The sequence below is a fragment of the Amia ocellicauda genome, chromosome 12 (assembly GCF_036373705.1).
Source record: "Amia ocellicauda isolate fAmiCal2 chromosome 12, fAmiCal2.hap1, whole genome shotgun sequence".
NCBI classification, from domain to species: Eukaryota; Metazoa; Chordata; class Actinopteri; order Amiiformes; family Amiidae; genus Amia; species Amia ocellicauda.
The window spans coordinates 17,800,978-17,822,189 of NC_089861.1; the positions used below are offsets into that span (position 1 = coordinate 17,800,978).

Genomic DNA, 21,212 nt, shown 5'->3' on the forward strand with positions numbered 1-21,212 from the left:
CCCCTACTGTAACAGAACTATTCTACTGCACTGTTACTACAGCCCCCTATTGTGACAGCACTATTCTACTGTACTGTTACTACAGACCCCTATTGTAACAGCACTATTCTACTGCACTGTTACTACAGCCCCCTATTGTAACAGCACTATTCTACTGCACTGTTACTACAGCCCCCTACTGTAACAGAACTATTCTACTGCACTGTTACTACAGCCCCCTATTGTAACAGTACTATTCTACTGCACTGTTACTACAGCCCCCTATTGTGACAGCACTATTCTACTGTACTGTTACTACAGACCCCTATTGTAACAGCACTATTCTACTGCACTGTTACTACAGCCCCCTATTGTGACAGCACTATTCTACTGTACTGTTACTACAGACCCCTATTGTGACAGCACTATTCTACTGTACTGTTACTACAGACCCCTATTGTAACAGCACTATTCTACTGCACTGTTACTACAGCCCCCTATTGTAACAGCACTATTCTACTGTACTGTTACTACAGCCCCCTATTGTAACAGCACTATTCTACTGTACGGTTACTACAGCCCCCTATTGTAACAGCACTATTCTACTGTACTGTTACTACAGCCCCCTACTGTAACAGAACTATTCTACTGCACTGTTACTACAGCCCCCTATTGTAACAGTACTATTCTACTGCACTGTTACTACAGCCCCCTATTGTGACAGCACTATTCTACTGTACTGTTACTACAGACCCCTATTGTAACAGCACTATTCTACTGTACTGTTACTACAGACCCCTATTGTGACAGCACTATTCTACTGCACTGTTACTACAGCCCCCTGTACTGTCCCTACTGTAGTAACTAATACTAATACTAATACTAATACTAATACTTAGTAAGTAATACTAATACTGTACTAATACTGTACCTAATACCTATTGTAATGGTATTAGCTTGCACCAAGGCTGTGAACCACAGACTTGTTACATCTATATTTCCTTCAGGTGTTTATTTCCCAGAATCATGCAAGAGACAGGCTGACGAGCAATGCTGTGATTTGAAATGGTGGTGTGAGAGAGTGCTGTGGAGTTCCTGGCTGTTCACCAGGCTCACACTGAAATCAAAGATACACAGAGAACAGACTGTTTTGCTGTTGAGAAAAGATGCCTCCAGTCATTGAGTGATTCATATGAAAGTCACAATATCTTGTGTAATGTGTGTTTATTATGATGACTGTACTCATTCAGAACAGTGATGCCTCACCCCCCGGTCCGGTCCTGCCTAGGGGCTGGCTAGTCAGTAAAGCAGGTAAGCATTGTCTCCAGTGTTGGGAGCAGTGTGGGCATGTGGAGAGACCTACCACATTGGCAGATCTGACACCAGACTGACCACACTGTTACTCTAGAACAGTGGTTTTCAAACTGGTCCTGGAGTACCCCCTGCCCTGCTGGTTTTTGTTTTGTTCCAACTGATGTCTTAATTGCTTAATTGAATCCTTATGCCCTAACAAAGCAATATACCATTAAATTAAGTAATTTAGAACTAGGTTGGAACAAAAACCAGCAGGGCAGGGGGTACTCCAGGACCGGTTTTGAAAAACCCTGCTCTAGAATAACCAATTATCCACCATCCATCAGGAGTTTAGTAGCTGAGTGACCCCACACTCCCATCCAGACTCTTCCTGAAGGAGAGCAGAGAGCCCATTCTACACTGTTCACTTCGAATCCACACTGTCCATCCACTCCTAGCTTCACCCCACTAGAGACACATCCACGGGAGTTGCTGCCTCAGTCGTGTGGGCCGGGGGGCAGCGTGCTTCTCTCATCACTTGTCACTTTAAAGGAAGAGGGGTACCTGAAGAATAAACAACATGCCAGGCTAGTTCATCTCTGTGTGCTGATACAGCCTGTGCAGGTTTGAGCATGCACGTACATTCAGCCCCACTCCCCGCACAGCGACACAGGTTTATACACTTTGCAGAATTCAGTGTTCAGTGTTCAGTGTTACCGTGCACATGTACTCAATGAGACCCGCTACACACACATGCACAGGAGCAACTGCGTGTACACCTGGTGTGCAGGCACTCACTGTATACACCCTGTGTACTGTACCTGCGTTTACTTGGCTGCTCTCTCAGTCTCTTCAGGTCGGCTGTGATACGAATCACAGTGAGGACGCCCAGCACTGTCAGCACTGAGAACGCAGCTGTCACTGCAATCTTCAGAGCCAGCGCTGCAGGAGCGATAGCACACTGACTGATGGGGCTCTCAGCTGTGAGAGAGAGAGAGAGAATATCATACACTGATTGGTGGAAAGCACACTGCAGTACACTGTCACTGCACACAGAGAGAGAGAGGGGTGCCCAACAAGTCAATCGTGATCTACTGGTCCATTGTGGAGTGCTTGTTAGTCCATCGCGTGAAGATTTGTGGAAATATAATAATGTTCCATCAAACCGCCCCCACCACCCACAGCACCGAGGACCGTCATCACCACCTCACAGTACCGTAAATCACCGGAGGAGATCATTATAAAAAGTAGCTCTCATGATAAAAAAGTTTGGGCACCCCTGGCCGGGGCCAGTTGTATTATAGGGGGGCCATCATCATCCCCGCGGTTAGCCGAACTAGGGTGCTGGCAGTGTTTTGTCTGTGGTGCTAGCGGGAGGGGGGGGGGCTGATGGTGTTTTGTCCGCAGTGCTGACGTGGGGGGGGGGGGGGCAGCTGCCCTCCTTTAGATCCACCCCTGAGACTTGCGTACAGTACATGAGCACCACACTGAGCGAAAGGTTAACACGGGCCTGCTCTCTCGAAGATCACTTAATCTTTTTCTGTGACCCAACTGAAACCTGAAACTGAACAGGAATGATACCCGATTCGTAAGATGAATGTGACATGAAAGATCAAAACTAATGAAAACTGATGAATAAATGCGAAACTATGTGTCATTTGACAAGGAAACCACATAAGGAAGGAAACTTGACTCCTGTGTTGAGAAGTGATGATGTCCTAAAATGGATATTTTATTAAGCCCATATTTCTGTCCATCAGAACCTTTTGACTACATTCATGAAGCAAGCGCTGTCTCTTATTCACTTTACCTGTAACAGCTGCGCAGGTATAAGAGATACCAGAGGCTCGCTCTATATCCAGTCCTTGCAATGGGAGCTGTGTCTGTGTGCAGGACTGGGTTTGAACCACTTTGTGTGGAACAGCCAAAAAAAAAAAAAACTTTCAATGATAAACAGGACATTTACCATTTATTTTAAGTAAGCAGTAATCAGGACATGATTTTAAGTTGGTCATTAGAAAGATTGTTCACAGTGTCAGATATCGCAAACCTGTCAGAAGAGACGCAATTCACTGTGACAGCGAACTCCCGCACTTATGGGAATGAACTGGAGTAATTCTGGGAACTGGTCAGTCTGCTGATGAGCGTACGCAAACCCACAGTGTCTCACCAGTGCAGTAGTCCGCAGGGTGGACTGTGGTGTTCTGGGTGCTGACGGGGTTGATGGCCACACAGCTGTAGGAGTGAGAGAGTCCTTCTGTCTCCAGAGGGAGAGTCAGGGGGGTGTTGAGATCAGGGGAGCTGGTGTGTTTCAGGGAGATATCCGCCCCCTCTCTGTACCAGGACAGGGTCACCTCTCTCCCATTGGACACAGAGCACAGGAAAGGGCAGCTACCAGCACTGACCTGGGTCTTATTGGACACCTGAGGTTTGGACACACGGTCTGTAGAAAGAGAGACAGCAGTGAGACCTGCAGCCCTGCACAGTACACACCACACAGTGACAATGACTGTACAGCACTAACAGTAACTCCACTCTGTGACACAGACACTCACTGTACACGGTCAGCTGGAACACTGTGACTCTACTCTGTCCTCCTGTGTCCTGTACTCTGTATTCCCCAGAGTCCTTGGTGTTGAGCTCTGTGATGTGGACAAGTCCAGTCTCATTGTCCCAGTGCAGCCGACCACTGAACATCTCCATGCTCATATTTCTGATTTGCCCATTTTCCATCATTGCAAGAGTGCTGTCTTTGTAGTTCAAGAATCCATTCCTTAACACTGAGGCGTTGAAACTGAGTGTCTCTCCCACAATGCCCCTGAGCAGTCGCCTCTCAGACCGGGTGGGAGCCGGACACGCTGTGTAGGACAGAGAGACAAATTAGCACTCAGAGGGAATAGCATCTCAGCTGGGGTCAGGGGTGTCGCAAAGGGGGTAGGCATGGGAAAACTTCCCCTCCTCTCACGGGAGAAAACTCCGTCCGCCACCCCCCACCCCCAGCTCTCAGGGGAGAAATTGCCGACACCGTCAGAAATTATTTTACCTGGGGCCCCCACATACTCTAGAATCGCCACTGGCTGGGGTGTTCAGCTCCCTGGTCCAACTCCACTGGAGTTCTGTTCTCTCAGGTACAGATTGCAATCAGTTATCCTGCATTTACTTATTTCTGCCTGGACCAAATATTTTCTGAATTATTTTCTCTTTTCCTTAACTCAGTTGTCTCCTGCTAACAATTTACAACCCTTTAACAAAATGGGCAGTGCTGTGCAAAATTACCACCAATCTCCAATAATGATGTGAGCACTGTGGTGGGGGAGGCTCTATAGCATGAATGAAAGATCCTTGAAGGAGTTTCAGAGCGATCTCCCCATGTTAATATCCATTGATTGTGTATCGGCTCTGGCTATGACTTTTCACTCCAGCGGTGTTCTTTACTGTGTAGTGACTGCATACAACTCACCATTGAAACCTTTCATGAGACACCTATTTCCTGTCATCTCATCAGCATTAATCTAATTCAGTTTGGGCTTAAATTAAAAATACATTTGACTTGTGTTTAAAGTTACATGTACACTTGGACTTGGAATTATGGGAATATGTAGGTTACAAATTGGTCTAAAATATAATTATACATTAAATGTATTAATTGAAAGTGATCATATTCTTGTGAGTCAGTGCCATGGCTAGGTATGTCTAAGAAATAACTAATCATTATTGTTATTCAGGAAATAACAAAATTAATTTTAATATTAAGAAATACAGATACACAGCACAACAGAAATGTATATAAAATTACATAGCTAGTTGAAGAGGAGAAATAAGCTAACAGGCAGCTGTTGCTCTATGTTATAACTGACCTCTGAGAATTCTGACAATTGCATAACAAAATTTGTATCTGATCATTGATCTTGTCCCTGTTTGAACACAAGTTTGAAGTGAGCAACTGTACCTGATAAACTAGTCAGCCTGGATTTACACGAAACTACAGCGCTATAGATTGACAATGGATATTAATATTGCAGAGAACCAGGCCACTCTCTGCCAGGAAAACACACTAGTGATGCTAAAACTGGGGCTACTACTACTGACACTACTACTGCTGCTAATAAAAATCTTACCAGACAGACAGGAGAGGCAGAGCAGGAAGACCCAAGAGTGTCCCATCTTTCAAAACACGTCTCTTCTGATCACTCCTGCACTGCACAGGTTGACAGAAGTGTGAGACCAGTGCTGGGGGCTCACTGCTATTTATGCAGGCCCTGCCCACCTCACAGACTCCACCTCCTGGCCTTTTACTAATGTGCAGATCTCCAGTAACTAGAGGCCACCATATTTTCCACAGCAGGCAGGGCAATGAGCCTTCATTAAAGTTATCCGATTAGATCATGTCATCTGTTTTCTGAGTTGATGCTCTTATTATCACAGCCCATTGCACAGAAAACAAAGGAGGGGAGGCTGTAGGGAGGCTGGTGACCAAAGACTAATCACATTTACATTTAGCAGATGCTCTTATCCAGGGTGATTTACATTTGTACCCATTTTTACAGCTGTGCATTTTACTGGAGCAATCTAAGTGAAGTATCTTGCTCAAGAGTACAACCTTCCAGTTATGAGTCCACTACTCCACAGTGCTGCCTATTAATGCTCACATCAGCTTTTCTGAACACGCTGCCCAGTCCTGTCTAGAATATCTGAAAAGTCTCTGAGGAAATGTCCGCAGCTCCAGCCACACTCATGCCTGTACTTTTACAGGAACTGAACTGGGTTTGCAGGTTAGAAGACTCTCTAGACCAGTCAGATTAACTTGGCAGTAAAACTGGCAAAGTAGTCATCTGACTGCTCATGATGTATCTATACACCCAGAGCCAAAGGGGTTTATTGTAGAGATGCCTGCACTCTACCAGCAAAATACAAATGAGCAGCACTGGTCATTTCATTTTCTGCTTTTTGTTGGGAATAACAGAGTATGAATGAAGAAGAACATATTTCAGTCTAATGCATTCTCAGTATCTCAACTGCAAGTGATTTTTATAAGTGATGTTATAAATGAAATTCTGGAAGAGGGATTGGATACAAATCCCACCCACAGCAGGCATAAACACAGGGCATTAAACCTGTATAATTGTACAATGCTGATTTGAACATGGACTACTTTTCTTTAGGTCACACACAGTAGCTCCTTGCTGCACACTGGACTCAGATGTCTGTTCACAGTGAAAGCAGCAGGTTGACTCATTTTATTTCTGTCCCGTTACAGGGTGTTCTGTAAAGGATTTGCCGTCTGTGAAGAACAGTGTGGAGGTTTGTTTTACATTCTGTCTACAAACATTTACTATTGTACACCATCAGCGTCGTAAGCCCCGGATCAATTTGGAATAGCCCCGGATCTTTGACCCTCCCCCGCTCGTACCAGAGAAATCACCGTTACCTCCGGGGTGAGCTGAGGTCTAGCGACGCCCCTGCTGTACACTGCTGTGTCTTTAATTTCAACACATTGTGGCGAGGTCCCCTCACAGAACACTTTGTTCAAATCTTCGTTTAGGACTGGCACAGTAACATGGTATTTTCACCAAAGACAGATACAGGCCCTATTAACATTACAACTGCAGTTCAGAAATGCATAAATTAGTGATTTCCCTGCTTGCATTGTGTATCTATTGATTTATTTATAATGCAGAGCTAGGTTTCTGTTAAGGTTTTGGTCTTGTAATTAACATTATGAGTTTAGTGACCACAATGAACAATGTCCAAGATTGCATCTCATTAGGGGTTTTATAATTAGCCACTTCAGTTAAATCAATGCAGCTTGATTTATATTTTGAATGTGCTGATTGCTATATTATTGGTTATAATGCTACTTGGACAGACTACAAGGGCCTCTATGGGTTAAAAACTGAGAAACTGACAAACACTAAATCTATAAATATACAACGATCAGCCATATCATTATGACCACCTGCCTAATATTGTGTAGGTCCCCCTTTTGCCACCAAAACAGCCCTGACCCGTCGAGGCATGGACTCCACTAGATCTCTGAAGGTGTGCTGTGGTATCTGGTACAAAGACGTTAGCAGCAGATCCTTTAAGTCCTGTAAGCTGCGAGGTAATGCCTCCTTGGATCGGACTTGTTTGTCCAGCACATCCCACAGATGCTCGATTGGATTGAGATCTGGGGAATTTGGAGGCCAAGTCAACACCTTGAACCCGTGATTCATCAGACCAGGCCACCTTCCTCCATTGCTCCATGGTCCAGTTCCGATGCTCACGTGCCCATTGTAGGCACTTTGGGCAGTGGACAGGGATCAGCATGGGAGCCCTGACTGGTCTGCGGCTATGCAGCCCCATACGCAAGAAACTGCGATGCACTGTGTGTTCTGACACCTTTCTCTCAGAACCAGCATTCACTTTTTCAGCAATTTGAGTACGGTAGCTCGTCTGTTGGATCGGACCACACGGGCCAGCCTTCGCTCCCCATGGGCATCAATGAGCCTTGGACGCCCATGACCCTGTCACCGGTTCACCGCTTTTCCTTCCTTGGACCACTTTTGATAGATACTGACCACTGCAGACCGGGAACACCCCACAAGAGCTGCAGTTTTGGAGATGGTCTGACCCAGTCGTCTAGCCATCACAATTTGGCCCTTGTCAAAATCGCTCAGATCCTTACGCTTGCCCATTTTTCCTGCTTCTAACACATCAACTTTGAGGACAAAATGTTCATTTGCCGCCTAATATATCCCACCCACTTTACCTGTCAGTGGTCATAAATTAATGGCTAATCGGTGTATACAGAGAGGGAAAAAAGTATTTGATCCCCTGATGATTTTGTACGTTTGCTCACTGACAAAGGAATGATCAGTCTATAATTTTAATGGTAGGTGTATTTTAACAGTGAGAGACAGAATAACAGCAAAAAAATCCAGAAAAACGCATTTCAAAAAAGTTATAAATTGATTTGCATGTTAATGAGGGAAATAAGTATTTGATCCCCTATCAATCAGCAAGATTTCTGGCTCCCAGGTGTCTTTTATACAGGTATCGAGCTGAGATTAGGAGCACTCTCTTAAAGGGAGTGCTCCTAATCTCAGCTCGTTACCTGTATAAAAGACACCTGTCCACAGAAGCAATCAATCAATCAGATTCCAAACTCTCCACCATGGCCAAGACCAAAGAGCTATCCAAGGATGTCAGGGACAAGATTGTAGACCTACACAAGGCTGGAATGGGCTACAAGACCATCGCCAAGCAGCTTGGTGAGAAGGTGACAACAGTTGGTGCAATTATTCGCAAATGGAAGAAACACAAAATAACTGTCAGTCTCCCTCGGTCTGGGGCTCCAAGCAAGATCTCACCTCGTGGAGTTTCAATGGTCATGAGAACGGTGAGGAATCAGCCCAGAACTACATGGGAGGATCTTGTTAATGATCTCAAGGCAGCTGGGACCATAGTCACCAAGAAAACAATTGGTAACACACTACGCCGTGAAGGACTGAAATCCTGCAGCGCCCGCAAGGTCCCCCTGCTCAAGAAAGCACATGTACAGGCCCGTCTGAAGTTTGTCAATGAACATCTGAATGATTCAGAGGAGAACTGGACTGCATCAAAGGGACGATGGACAGGGCCATGTACCGTCAAATCTTGGGTGAGAACCTCCTTCCCTCAGCCAGGGCATTGAAAATGGGTCGTGGATGGGTATTCCAGCATGACAATGACCCAAAACACACAGCCAAGGCAACAAAGGAGTGGCTCAAGAAGAAGCACATTAAGGTCCTGGAGTGGCCTAGCCAGACTCCAGACCTTAAACCCATAGAAAATCTGTGGAGGGAGCTGAAGTTTCGAGTTGCCAAACCTCAGCCTCGAAACCTTAATGACTTGGAGAGGATCTGTAAAGAGGAGTGGGACAAAATCCCTCCTGAGACGTGTGCAAACCTGGTGGCCAACTACTAGAAACATCTGACCTCTGTGATTGCCAACAAGGGTTTTGCCACCAAGTACTAAGTCGAAGGGGTCAAATACTTATTTCCCTCATTAACATGCAAATCAATTTATAACTTTTTTGAAATGCGTTTTTCTGGATTTTTTGTTGTTATTCTGTGTCTCACTGTTAAAATACACCTACCATTAAAATTATAGACTGATCATTTCTTTGTCAGTGTGCAAACGTACAAAATCAGCAGGGGATCAAATACTTTTTTCCCCCACTGTACATAGAGTCTTAGGAAACGTGCTTTATAACACATTACTGGGTGTGAGTAAGGAGAAGTCGTGTGGTTTTGTTGTAATTTTAAGCAGTTTGAGTTAAATACAGCAGTCCACTGAGAAGTGGATTTTATATTCGGAAAACTGAAATACACACTATCACCCTTATACACACACTCACACACACCCTCACACTTAAACAATCACTCACACACACATACACACACTGATACTCTCACACGCATACACACAAGTAAGTGGGAAGGTGAAACTCAAAGAGTCAGCATGTTTACAAGCTGCAATCTTTGGAAAAATTATAAGCACAATTGACGCACTGTGGCTGAGGAAGTTACAAAGTTCCTGCACTTCTACTGACATCTCCCCTTCTCACAATCAGCATTTCAGGACTGGTGTTTGGCAACAAAGTTCCCTCTGGATACGCTCTAGACTAATACTATCTCCTAGTTAAAGGTTTTAAGGACAATGCGGCCTCTGCTCTCAGTTATCGTGGTCTCCTTGGCTGGTAGGTGCACTTGTTCTGCTTTAGTGTATCTGCTAACCTGGAGAGAAAGGGAGGCTACAATGTTGGTCCACCACATTAAGGGCGAACCTCAATAGAGATTCTTACTACCACTGACACTGTTCTCTATACAGTGTGACTGGGGAAGAAATTTGGAGAATAATTATGTATCACTGCTCATCCTAGAAGAGATTTTACCATGTCTTCCATTTTTAATCTCTTCCCATTTCCAATTTTTGTTTGATTGTGTTTTATAAATTGTAATTGTTACTGCTATATTTTCCATCATAAACATAACAAGAATGCCCAAAGCAGTTCTAGTGCACACAGGATACTGTCTTGTAAGTTTAATTGCAGCCTGAGTTCTCAATATGTTAATTCAGCTGCTTATGTTTTGAGTTGGGCATCTTTCAAGATATTTCCAGGTATTTTACAGTTTGTTCTCATTAAAATGAATGATCTTGGCTGAAGGTTTTTCCATGTTATGTCTGGAGCCACATAATGTATGTGCTGTGTGCCTTGCCTATTTACTATGATTATTGTAGTGTTGTTATATTATTTTGGTGTGGTGCTATTGTAGTGTTGTGTTATTATTCTGGTGTGGTGCTATTGCAGTGGTGTATTACTATTCTGGTGTGGTGCTATTGCAGTGGTGTATTACTATTCTGGTGTGGTGCTATTGTAGTATTGTCGTATTATTCTGGTACTTTTGTGTTTGGGAGGGATGAGCCGTGTCTAAAGTGCACGTAGACCAGCACTGATGCACTTTCTCTTTCACTGCAGCTCTTCACGAGACTCGATCACACACATCTCCAGCTCACTGCTGTTGCCCAGTTTCACTACCTCTCATATGCTGTTACTTCACATTAGATTTACACGTTCTTATACTACTGCTTTTTTCCAGCTTACTGACGATGTTCAAAACGAGCTTATTATAATAGTATAACACTTTCAAAAATCTATCATGATTAGAGTCCTGCAGCATCCAAACAGATGGTGTGGTGAGAGCTATTGCAAACCATATGTAGCTTGATCACAATTTATGTTTTAAATTGTATTCTTCTTTTATCATATCCCTGTACAGTGCTGCAGTGAAGTACCATTCCAGGCACTATTACTGCAGTTTTTACTATTAGTAGTCACTATTACTGGTAATATTATCATTGGTATTACTATTATCTACGGTGGCCCTGAAGTGCAGCTGCTGAAAAAATAAAGCAGTGGCTGTGAGATTTGGAAGTGCTGAAAAATAAAGCGGCTGCTGCAGCACTTTCAGAAGCGATTACGGAAAGGGAGGCACATTGTGAATATATTTGACTGACGCCATTGGACAGCAAGCAAGTCACGTGGGCCGAGCAGCTTCTCAGAAGAGCCGACAGAATCTGAGAAACAGAGCGAGAAGCGTCATATTAATATTCTGTGTCTTCTGCTCTCTGTCCACTGTGATGACATATTAATATTCTGTGTCTTCTGCTCTCTGTCCACTGTGCTGACATATTAATATTCTGTGTCTTCTGCTCTCTGTCCACTGTGATGACACATTAATATTGTTGTGTCTTCTGCTCTCTGTCCACTGTGATGACATATTAATATTCTGTGTCTTCTGCTCTCTGTCCACTGTGCTGACATATTAATATTCTGTGTCTTCTGCTCTCTGTCCACTGTGCTGACATATTAATATTCTGTGTCTTCTGCTCTCTGTCCACTGTGATGACACATTAATATTCTGTGTCTTCTGCTCTCTGTCCACTGTGATGACACATTAATATTCTGTGTCTTCTGCTCTCTGTCCACTGTGCTGACATATTAATATTCTGTGTCTTCTGCTCTCTGTCCACTGTGCTGACATATTAATATTCTGTGTCTTCTGCTCTCTGTCCACTGTGATGACACATTAATATTCTGTGTCTTCTGCTCTCTGTCCACTGTGATGACACAGTAATATTCTGTGTCTTCTGCTCTCTGTCCACTGTGCTGACATATTAATATTCTGTGTCTTCTGCTCTCTGTCCACTGTGATGACACATTAATATTCTGTGTCTTCTGCTCTCTGTCCACTGTGATGACATATTAATATTCTGTGTCTTCTGCTCTCTGTCCACTGTGATGACACATTAATATTCTGTGTCTTCTGCTCTCTGTCCACTGTGATGACATATTAAGCGTTATAGGGCTGGCCTAACATGTATTAGAAATGAATGAAAGCTTAGGAAGGAGACAGAATGGGGTTAAAAGTAGCTAGATTTACTAAATTAACAACTGTACTTCATTATTACAAGGCAGTGTGATGGTGCTTTATCTTTATTATTAAAACATCCGTTAACAATTCCAACAGAAGGAGCCGTTTACGGGTTTAATAGACAAGAGCAGGAGCTAATTTGGGAAATGCAAAATTAGAGAGACGGATTTCACAAATATGAATAACTGCAAAAAACGAAAACAATAATAAACAGCACATTAATATAAGATGGTATTTTCATGTAGGGGCAGCGCGGTTTCCCGGGTTGATCGGCAGAGTGAAACTGCCGGCAATGGGCTGCGTCCGTCCTGGGTGTTCCTGTGAAAATGGATGGATTTGTATTTTATTAAGGACTTTTGCATTGTCTCTCTAACTTATCTTAATGCTACATGCATTTTATACAGAAAGTACTTTTCTGCTTTAAAACCATGTCCTGTCTGTAGTGCTCTGTACAAAACTTGTTGGGAAGCGTGAGCTCCGTGGTGACACAAGGGATCATTGAAGAGCCCTTTCCATCATAATCGCGACTGATTTCACACACATTGAAGAGCCCTTTCCATCGTGATCGTGACTTATTACAACCTTCACTTCTTAGAATTTACATACAGGTTGAGTACTGTAATTGTATATGAAAATATACATGTTTAGTTAAATTAATGATTCCATAAGCTTTCATTCATTTCTAATACATGTTAGGCCAGCCCTATAATGCTTAATGTGTCAGCACAGTGGACAGAGAGCAGAAGACACAGCACTATTAATATGTTAGCACAGTGGACAGAGAGCAGAAGACAAAGCAATATTAATGTGTCAGCACAGTGCACAGAGAGCAGAAGACACAGAATATTAATATGTCAGCACAGTGGACAGAGAGCAGAAGACACAGAATATTAATATGTCAGCACAGTGGACAGAGAGCAGAAGACACAGAATATTAATATGTCAGCACAGTGGACAGAGAGCAGAAGACACAGAATATTAATGTGTCATCACAGTGGACAGAGAGCAGAAGACACAGAATATTAATGTGTCATCACAGTGGACAGAGAGCAGAAGACACAGAATATTAATATGTCATCACAGTGGACAGAGAGCAGAAGACACAGAATATTAATGTGTCATCACAGTGGACAGAGAGCAGAAGACACAGAATATTAATGTGACATCACAGTGGACAGAGAGCAGAAGACACAGCAATATTGATGTCATCACAGTGGACAGAGAGCAGAAGACACAGAATATTAATATGTCAGCACAGTGGACAGAGAGCAGAAGACACAGAATATTAATATGTCAGCACAGTGGACAGAGAGCAGAAGACACCGAATATTAATGTGTCATCACAGTGGACAGAGAGCAGAAGACACAGAATATTAATGTGTCATCACAGTGGACAGAGAGCAGAAGACACAGAATATTAATATGTCAGCACAGTGGACAGAGAGCAGAAAACACAGAATATTAATATGTCAGCACAGTGGACAGAGAGCAGAAGACACAGAATATTAATGTGTCATCACAGTGGACAGAGAGCAGAAGACACAGAATATTAATATGTCATCACAGTGGACAGAGAGCAGAAGACACAGAATATTAATGTGTCATCACAGTGGACAGAGAGCAGAAGACACAGAATATTAATATGTCAGCACAGTGGACAGAGAGCAGAAAACACAGAATATTAATGTGTCATCACAGTGGACAGAGAGCAGAAGACACAGAATATTAATGTGTCATCACAGTGGACAGAGAGCAGAAGACACAGAATATTAATATGTCATCACAGTGGACAGAGAGCAGAAGACACAGAATATTAATATGTCATCACAGTGGACAGAGAGCAGAAGACACAACAATATTAATGTGTCAGCACAGTGGACAGAGAGCAGAAGACACAGAATATTAATATGTCATCACAGTGGACAGAGAGCAGAAGACACAGAATATTAATATGACGCTTCTCGCTCTGTTTCTCAGATTCTGTCGGCTCTTCTGAGAAGCTGCTCGGCCCACGTGACTTGCTTGCTGTCCAATGGCGTCAGTCAAATATATTCACAATGTGACTCCCTTTCCGTAATCGCTTCTGAAAATGCTGCAGTAGCCGCTTTATTTTTTCAGCACTTCTAAATCTTGCAGCCACTGTTTTATTTTTTCAGCACCACAAATCTCACAGCCCCTGCTTTGTTTTTTCAGCAGCTGTTTTATTTTTTCAGCAGTTGCACTTCAGGGCCATCGTAATTATCAGATATGATTATTGCTGCTATTAATGTTGCTATAACAATTACCAGACACTAGCCATGCATGAAATAATAGCACACATTAATGATCCACTCTGTGCCTCTTCATTGAGTAATAAAACAAAAAGAAGATAGTACAGAAAATGAGCAGTAATACATTTTCCTCATTATTGTCAATTATTGCTTCTGCTGCACTCTTACATCATCTTGTGAGCTTTCTCACATTGTCAGGGACTTTCTACTTTTTGGGTTCCGACACAGTTCAAATATTCTGCCTGACAGACTTTCTCTACCCTTCAATCCTGCTCGATTTGTACTGACACCTCAAGCTTTCTACAAGCTTTTTATATATATATATATATATATATATATATATAGTTTTCCCTTCACCAGTTTAAAAGGACGTTACATTTACAATAGATGGGAAAGGGTGAGAACAGAAGACTCAGGGGTGTTTCTCAGCGATCTGAAGAGAGCTGACTGCACTTGTATGATATGTATGGGTTTATCCTCAGTGCTCGTCAACATGCTGCTGATCTCTCACTCTATCCCTCTCTCTTTCCCCCTCTCACTATCCCCCTCTATCGTCTCCCTCTGCCTCTCTCTCTTCACCTGCTCCACAGTACTGTGTCCATGTCCAGTCCAGTCTGACATGCTACTGAAGGTCACTGTGGGTGGCTCAGTCACTTTTCCTGCCCCAGTGGTCCAGGAGGGCTTCCTGAACTATGGAGATGATGGCAAGATTGCACGAATGTCCTACAGGGAGATCACAGGTGTCTATGTGGAGAGGTTCAAAGGGAGAGTGCTCTGCGACAACAGCACTAGATTCTTTCACATCAGAAACCTCAGCACACAGGACACTGGGAAGTACACAGTGGAGGACATAAGAGGAGGGAGCGACTCCATCACAGTGTTCCAGCTGACAGTGTACAGTGAGTGTCTATGCTCTCACCACAGAGCGGAGTTAGCCATTTAGCCAGCTGTGACTGTGGAAATGCCACACAACCAGCAATAATAATAAATAATAATAATATCTATTAAAGAAATTATCCATTGAGCGAAAAATTAAAAAAGGAACTTCAAACAAAAAGTAACAAAATCTAAATCTTTAAATTAAAACAAAAAAATCTATCTTGGAACTCTTCCCCACAACTGCCTCTAGAGGCACACCGAGAGCTGGAATGAGTCCAACTATTCTCCCCTCCTGCACTGTTGAAGTTCTTCCATCCATCTTTGAAACCACTTAATCTGCTGAGGGTCACAGGGAAACCAGAGCCAATCCTGGCAGGCATAGGGCACAAGGAAGGAATACACCCAGGACAGTATGCCAGGCCATTGCTTGGCAACACACACATACACATACCTACAGGGCAATTTAGCATGGTCAATGAACCTAACTTGCTTGTCTTTGGATGGTGGAAGGAAACCAGGGTGCCTGGAGGAAACCCACGTGGACACGGGGAGAACATGCAAACTCCACACAGAACCTTAAAATAGTCCACACAAACAAGATCAAGTCCTTCAATAAAATAAGTTATAAAAAGAAAAAACAAGAACCCAGTTGCGCATTTTACTAAAAACAGACCATCCTCTTAGTTAATAAAACAGCGTCCCCTCGGCTCCTATAGCTGGGCATGGCTCTCTGCCTTGGATTCTGTTTTAGTCCATTTCGCTGCCTTTGGTTTTGTTCAGGTCCGGGACTGCTCAGGGCAATCCTCTTTCACATCACCAGCCTCTCGCCCCAAAACCCTGAGTGTCCTTCTTTTTAAACTATAATTAAAGAAAACAAGACAGGTGCCCAATCGAGACAATCTGCAAGTGATCAATCCTTCAATGTAAGTGTCTCAATTTAAGTGTTTACAAATCAAATTTGCACATGAGAAACACAAACCACACATATACTTTGTGACAATACATTACCAAAACATTAACCGTGACAAGCACTGAATGTGAGAGTAAATCACTCTATCTCTTTCTCCCTCTGCCGCTCTCTCCAGATCGCGTGTCGAAGCCTGTAGTGACCCTCTCTGCGAAGGGCAGCCCTCCTGACACACTTTGTACCCTGCAGTGCTCTGTGGAGAACGATGCAGAGGTGACCCTGTACTGGCACAGCCTGGGGGACACAGTGTCCAGCACCTCCTCCTCTGACCTCAACTCCACCCTGACACTTCACCTGGGAGTCAAGATACTCTCTGACTCTTACAGCTGTGTGGCCTCCAATCCTGTCAACCTGTGGATCGCCAGCGCTGATACTGAGGATCTCTGCCTTGGTGAGTCACTGCACTAAGTATAAACAGATGTATTTTGGAAATATATCCTTAAGCAAATTTATGTATTCATCACACATTTTTAATATTTAATATTTTTAATATAAGGGTGCCAAGGTGATGCTGAATTAATTTAATTTCCTGTAAGGTCCAGTCAGCCAGTCTGTTGTGTGTCTGTTATCTGTCTCCCTCTTGCTCTGTCTTTTACAGATAAACCAGACTTCCTCAGTCCTGGGGAGAAGGCAGCTATTGGGATTGCAGTGATTATAATTCTCATGGGGATTGTGATTGTGATTTTACTTTACATTAGGAAGAAACCAATGGGTATGTATTTCCCTGCCTGTCTGCCTGCCTGCCTGCCTGCCTGCCTTTTTGTCTATGTCCAGCTCACACTCCTATCTGCCCATGTGAGAGGCCGGTGACAACAGCCCGGACATCTATGGTAGGGCTATAGAGCGCATCACTTTAGAAATTGTGCTGTAGGCCAAGTCTGCTCCAGTTGTTTACTGTGACTTGGCCTGGCTTTGGCTAATGCAGGAATGGGAATGGATATCTCTCTAGCTTTCATGCTTGTTGATGTTTGACAGTTTTAAACTTCACAAGTTCCAAAAGTTTGACACAAAAAATGTAATATTTTCAAATCTAATTAAAGCCTAATGATTCTACTGAATTTAGCCACTGTTGTAGAGGTGTGATGATTGCCCATTAAGTTAGCAGGCCTGGACTCCAGTACCGCAGCCCTTGGGCACAGGGTGACACACACTGGAGCCCTGCTGCCAATTGCTGGCACTGACACTGAGTCCCACACTGACTCAGTGTGGACAGGCTGCCCAGACTGTGGACAGACTGCAAGTGTGTGTGTGTTACATCTTGTGATGCTTAACATTGTGATTCAGATCTTCAGCACATTATATTATCATTGTTTTGCAGGCGGGTGAGTGTTTCAGTCTTTATATTTTAAATGATAATCTGTTAAAGCAGTTTCTCTGGCATTTGCAGTTCTCATTAAAGATGTGGGGGAGTCTGTCACCTTTAAAACTCCACTGAAGAATGGGGTCTTGACATGTCAAGGAGAGGAGATTGCAGAGGTATCCAATGGGGTGTGTACATGCACCAGTAAGCGATTCATAGGCAGAGTGGAGTGGAGGGACAACAACTTTCACATCAGTGACTTAACCTGTGCTGACAGTGGAATGTATAGAGTGGAGGCTGAGGACGGACCGAGGAGGGTCACTGAATTTCAACTCATTATGCGTGGTAAGTGACTAATTTGTTTAAAATGGTGAACTTTCAGCTTTCTTACAGAGGACAGCAGGTTCCTCAAGGACTTCTCTGTACTTTGCTCCACTCATTTTCCCTATCCTGACAAGTACCCCACTCCACTGATGAGAAACATCCTCATAACATGATACTTCACAGCAGCGATGGTGTTGTTTGGGTGATGCACTGGGTTGGGTTTGTGCCAAACAACACTTTGTGTTTAGGGCAAAAAGTTAATTTTTTGTTTGTGTCAGATCAAAAAAAAAAAAAAAAAAATGTGCCCCTTGTGTACAGAATCTCCTGAGAAACAGAATTCAAGTTGGGCTTTCTTGAGTAACACACAAGCAAGGTTTGTGGAGTGCTTGGGATATTGGTGTCACATGCACACTTTGACCAGTCTTTGAAAGTCTGTACCTCTTGGTAGCCTCTCTAAACAGTCTCTTTTTGCTCATCCAGTTTGGAGGGACAGTCTGATCTAGGCAGGGTCTTGGTCGTAACAAATACCTTCCACCTCTTCATTTTCATATTGACCGTACTCCAAGGGATATTCAAGGCCTGTGATATCCCCTGATATGTTCCTTTCAATAACTTTGCCTCAGAGTTCTTTTGAAAGCTCCTTGGTGCTCATGGTTGAGTCTTTGTTTTGAAATGCACAACCCAGCAGAGGGAACCTACAGGAACTGCTGAATTTATCCTGAAATCATGAGAATCATTACAATTTAACACAGCTCAACTAGGATTGGCATTACAGTGGTGGTGGAGTGTCAATTTAATTTTTTTTTTTCTACAAACTTCTAGAATATTGTAACGAGCGGGGGTCTCTTTTATTTATTTTTAAAGGATGGACTGCAGACAACACAGAACTAGGGATCCCTATTGGCTGGAACCCACGCCAAAATAACAGAAATAACCCCCTCTAACTCACAGATTGCGGTGACACTCGCACACAGCATCCGCTCACTCTTGCTGCTCTGCGCAAACTCACTCCTCAGTCAAGATCAAGGCTGACAGTTACTTCCCTCAAAATTCCCCTACTGGTGGGAAAAAAAAAAAAAAACATTTTCAACTGTTTTTCCACCATAACTAAATGTGAATAAACAATACACAATTTTTTTTCAGACTAATGTTAGGTATACCTTGCACGGATACAATGTGAGAATAAATGCAGTTGCCAATGAAAAATGATTAAATAGATGTAAATCTTAACAGGGCTTTACAAACTTAGGCTTCCACAAATAGAGCATCCAGACCGTCCTGTCCTTGCTGATATTGTACATGTTGCTGTTCAACTTCTGCAGCATCTGTGGAGTTGGCTGAACGCTCCTGCAGTCCTGTCCCTTTCAGCAGGCTTTCCAAAGTTTTGGACTTTAGTCTGTTTCATAGTTTTGTTTTCATCAGTGTGACAGTGCTGAAAGTTTGTTATCATGGTGAGGGCAAGCTCATTACCATACTGCTTGTTCCCTGCAGCGTCCCAGTCTTCGTACACCTCAAACCAGAAGGATGACTAATCAGCTGTTTTGTTCCAGGCCTTGTTGGTTAAATTGGACCACTGTTGTTCAGTTCCTCCTGTGTCTTGGCATACCAACTAGAATTCCTTCGCAATAGCTGTGATGGGTCTCTTAATTTGAGATAATGCCTCTTTTGGGTGCAGCATGTCCAGTTTTGCCAATATGTTGATGTTAGGTGGCAGTCGAGCCTTCAGTTGATGTGCCATCTGCAGCAGCATCCCCTTGCACTTCGCCTTCACTGACTCTACAGCCACTTTGTCTTTAAGACTGTCTGCATAGGAAGTGAAATCATAACCCTCATCATAACATACTACTAGAAAGAATGAAAAATATGAATAAAATATTCCAGAAATCCCCCATTTCAATCTGAATCCCCCCCATCTGAAAATTATTTTCCCCCATACAATCCCCCATGAAACCTTTCCCCTTATTGGTCCCCCATGGCTTTGATTTTCCCCCACAAATGGGAGATTTTCCCGCAATCTGGCGACCCTGGTCAAGATCCCCTCCTCTCAGTTCCCCGTCAGACACACCCCCCGCACACACTCACCACTGTCAAACTAGCCTGACCAAGCACAACCTAGACACGGTTAAGGGAGAACTAATTAGGTAACTATATATAATCCCCCACCCCCCCCCCCCCCCCAGGCATGGGCCCTGCTCAGTTCCCCTGCTTTGGTCAGGTCGCTACAATATTTTCTTCACTTGGAAGTTGTGGGGTAGGAGGTGTAGATAAAAAAAGCAACAATGCATTTTGATTCCAGGCTATAAGGCACAAAAGGAGAACACCTTGAAAGTGGGCGAGGACTTTCTATATACACTGTACATATGCGTGCTTTCTGTGTTAATGTCTTTTGTTATTTTTAAAAACAGTAATCAGTAATCAAACTGCTTCTCTTGTATTTGCAGTTCTCTTTAAGAATGTGGGGGAATCTGTCACTTTCAGAGCCCCAATCCAGAATGGGCTCTTGACATTTCAAGGAGAGAGCATTGCAGAGCTGTCCAGTGGCATCTGCACTGTCAAAAATGAGCGATTCACAGGCAGGGTGCAGTGGAGCGACAGCAATGTTCACATCAGCAACTTAACCTTAGAAGACAGTGGTATCTTTAAAGTACAAGATCATGACTGCAAGGACAAGGTCATGGAATTTCACCTCATTATTATGCATGGTAAGTGACGCTAATTTGTTTATGCATATTAGACAGTGTGTCAATGCAGTGCTAATGTACAGTATGTACATTTGTTTTAGTTAACTGTTCTCTGTCTCTGTGTTCAGTGCTATTACCCCTCTGTCAGTGTGTTCAGTGTCTCACAGTCTTACTGTGCTATGGTACTGTGCTATAGTTCCCACCCTGATAACTAGAAGATCAGGGTCTGTAATAACTAGTTTTCACCAGGGATTTCGGCTCAATACATCATACAAGCCCCCTTTATATTAAACATTACATATGCATTCATTTTGCACGGTTTAGCCAATAATGGTCTTCCTGGCCAGTTATCAGGCAGAAACAGAGCTTCCACTCATCCTGGGACAGACATGCAGGCCCTGTTATCTCTCTCACCTGTCTGGTCTGCATAAAAATGCCGTATTTTGTAACTTCTCTAAGACTGTTCTTGAGATCACCTCTTGAACACCTCTTCTGTAAGGCCGATCATAATAAACTCCTCTTGATTGAAAATGAATCTCTCTCGATTATTTGGAATCTTCA

General features: G+C 43.4%; 2 protein-coding genes across 2 annotated transcripts; one reads left to right on the top strand and one right to left on the bottom strand.

Annotated features, from left to right (window-relative positions):
• Positions 1-1,699: 1,699 nt before the first annotated feature.
• Positions 1,700-5,507, bottom strand: LOC136764461 (CD48 antigen). Its single transcript, XM_066718558.1, has 5 exons — positions 5,391-5,507; positions 3,828-4,130; positions 3,443-3,715; positions 2,094-2,253; positions 1,700-1,836 (listed from the first exon to the last, which is right to left on the bottom strand). The coding sequence occupies exons 1-5, from the start codon at positions 5,434-5,436 to the stop codon at positions 1,770-1,772; spliced, it is 849 nt and encodes a 282-aa protein (XP_066574655.1). The 5' UTR covers positions 5,437-5,507; the 3' UTR covers positions 1,700-1,769.
• A 3,988-nt stretch (positions 5,508-9,495) lies between these two features.
• LOC136764005 (SLAM family member 8) lies at positions 9,496-20,680 on the top strand. Its single transcript, XM_066717835.1, has 6 exons — positions 9,496-9,994; positions 15,091-15,399; positions 16,465-16,737; positions 16,945-17,058; positions 17,734-17,991; positions 20,412-20,680. Exons 1-6 carry the CDS (start codon positions 9,955-9,957, stop codon positions 20,678-20,680), a joined length of 1,263 nt encoding a protein of 420 aa, XP_066573932.1. The 5' UTR covers positions 9,496-9,954.
• Positions 20,681-21,212: the final 532 nt, after the last annotated feature.

Coding starts and splice junctions, on each gene's coding strand:
- LOC136764461 (XM_066718558.1), bottom strand. CDS start 5,436: ATGGGACACTCTTGGGTCTTCCTGCTCTGCCTCTCCTGTCTGTCTG. Junction 4,131..5,390: donor CTGCCTCTCCTGTCTGTCTG/GTAAGATTTTTA, acceptor TGTCCTACACAG/CGTGTCCGGCTCCCACCCGG. Junction 3,716..3,827: donor GTTCCAGCTGACCGTGTACA/GTGAGTGTCTGT, acceptor CTCTTTCTACAG/ACCGTGTGTCCAAACCTCAG.
- LOC136764005 (XM_066717835.1), top strand. CDS start 9,955: ATGCGGCCTCTGCTCTCAGTTATCGTGGTCTCCTTGGCTG. Junction 16,738..16,944: donor TACTGAGGATCTCTGCCTTG/GTGAGTCACTGC, acceptor TGTCTTTTACAG/ATAAACCAGACTTCCTCAGT. Junction 17,992..20,411: donor ATTTCAACTCATTATGCGTG/GTAAGTGACTAA, acceptor TTGTATTTGCAG/TTCTCTTTAAGAATGTGGGG.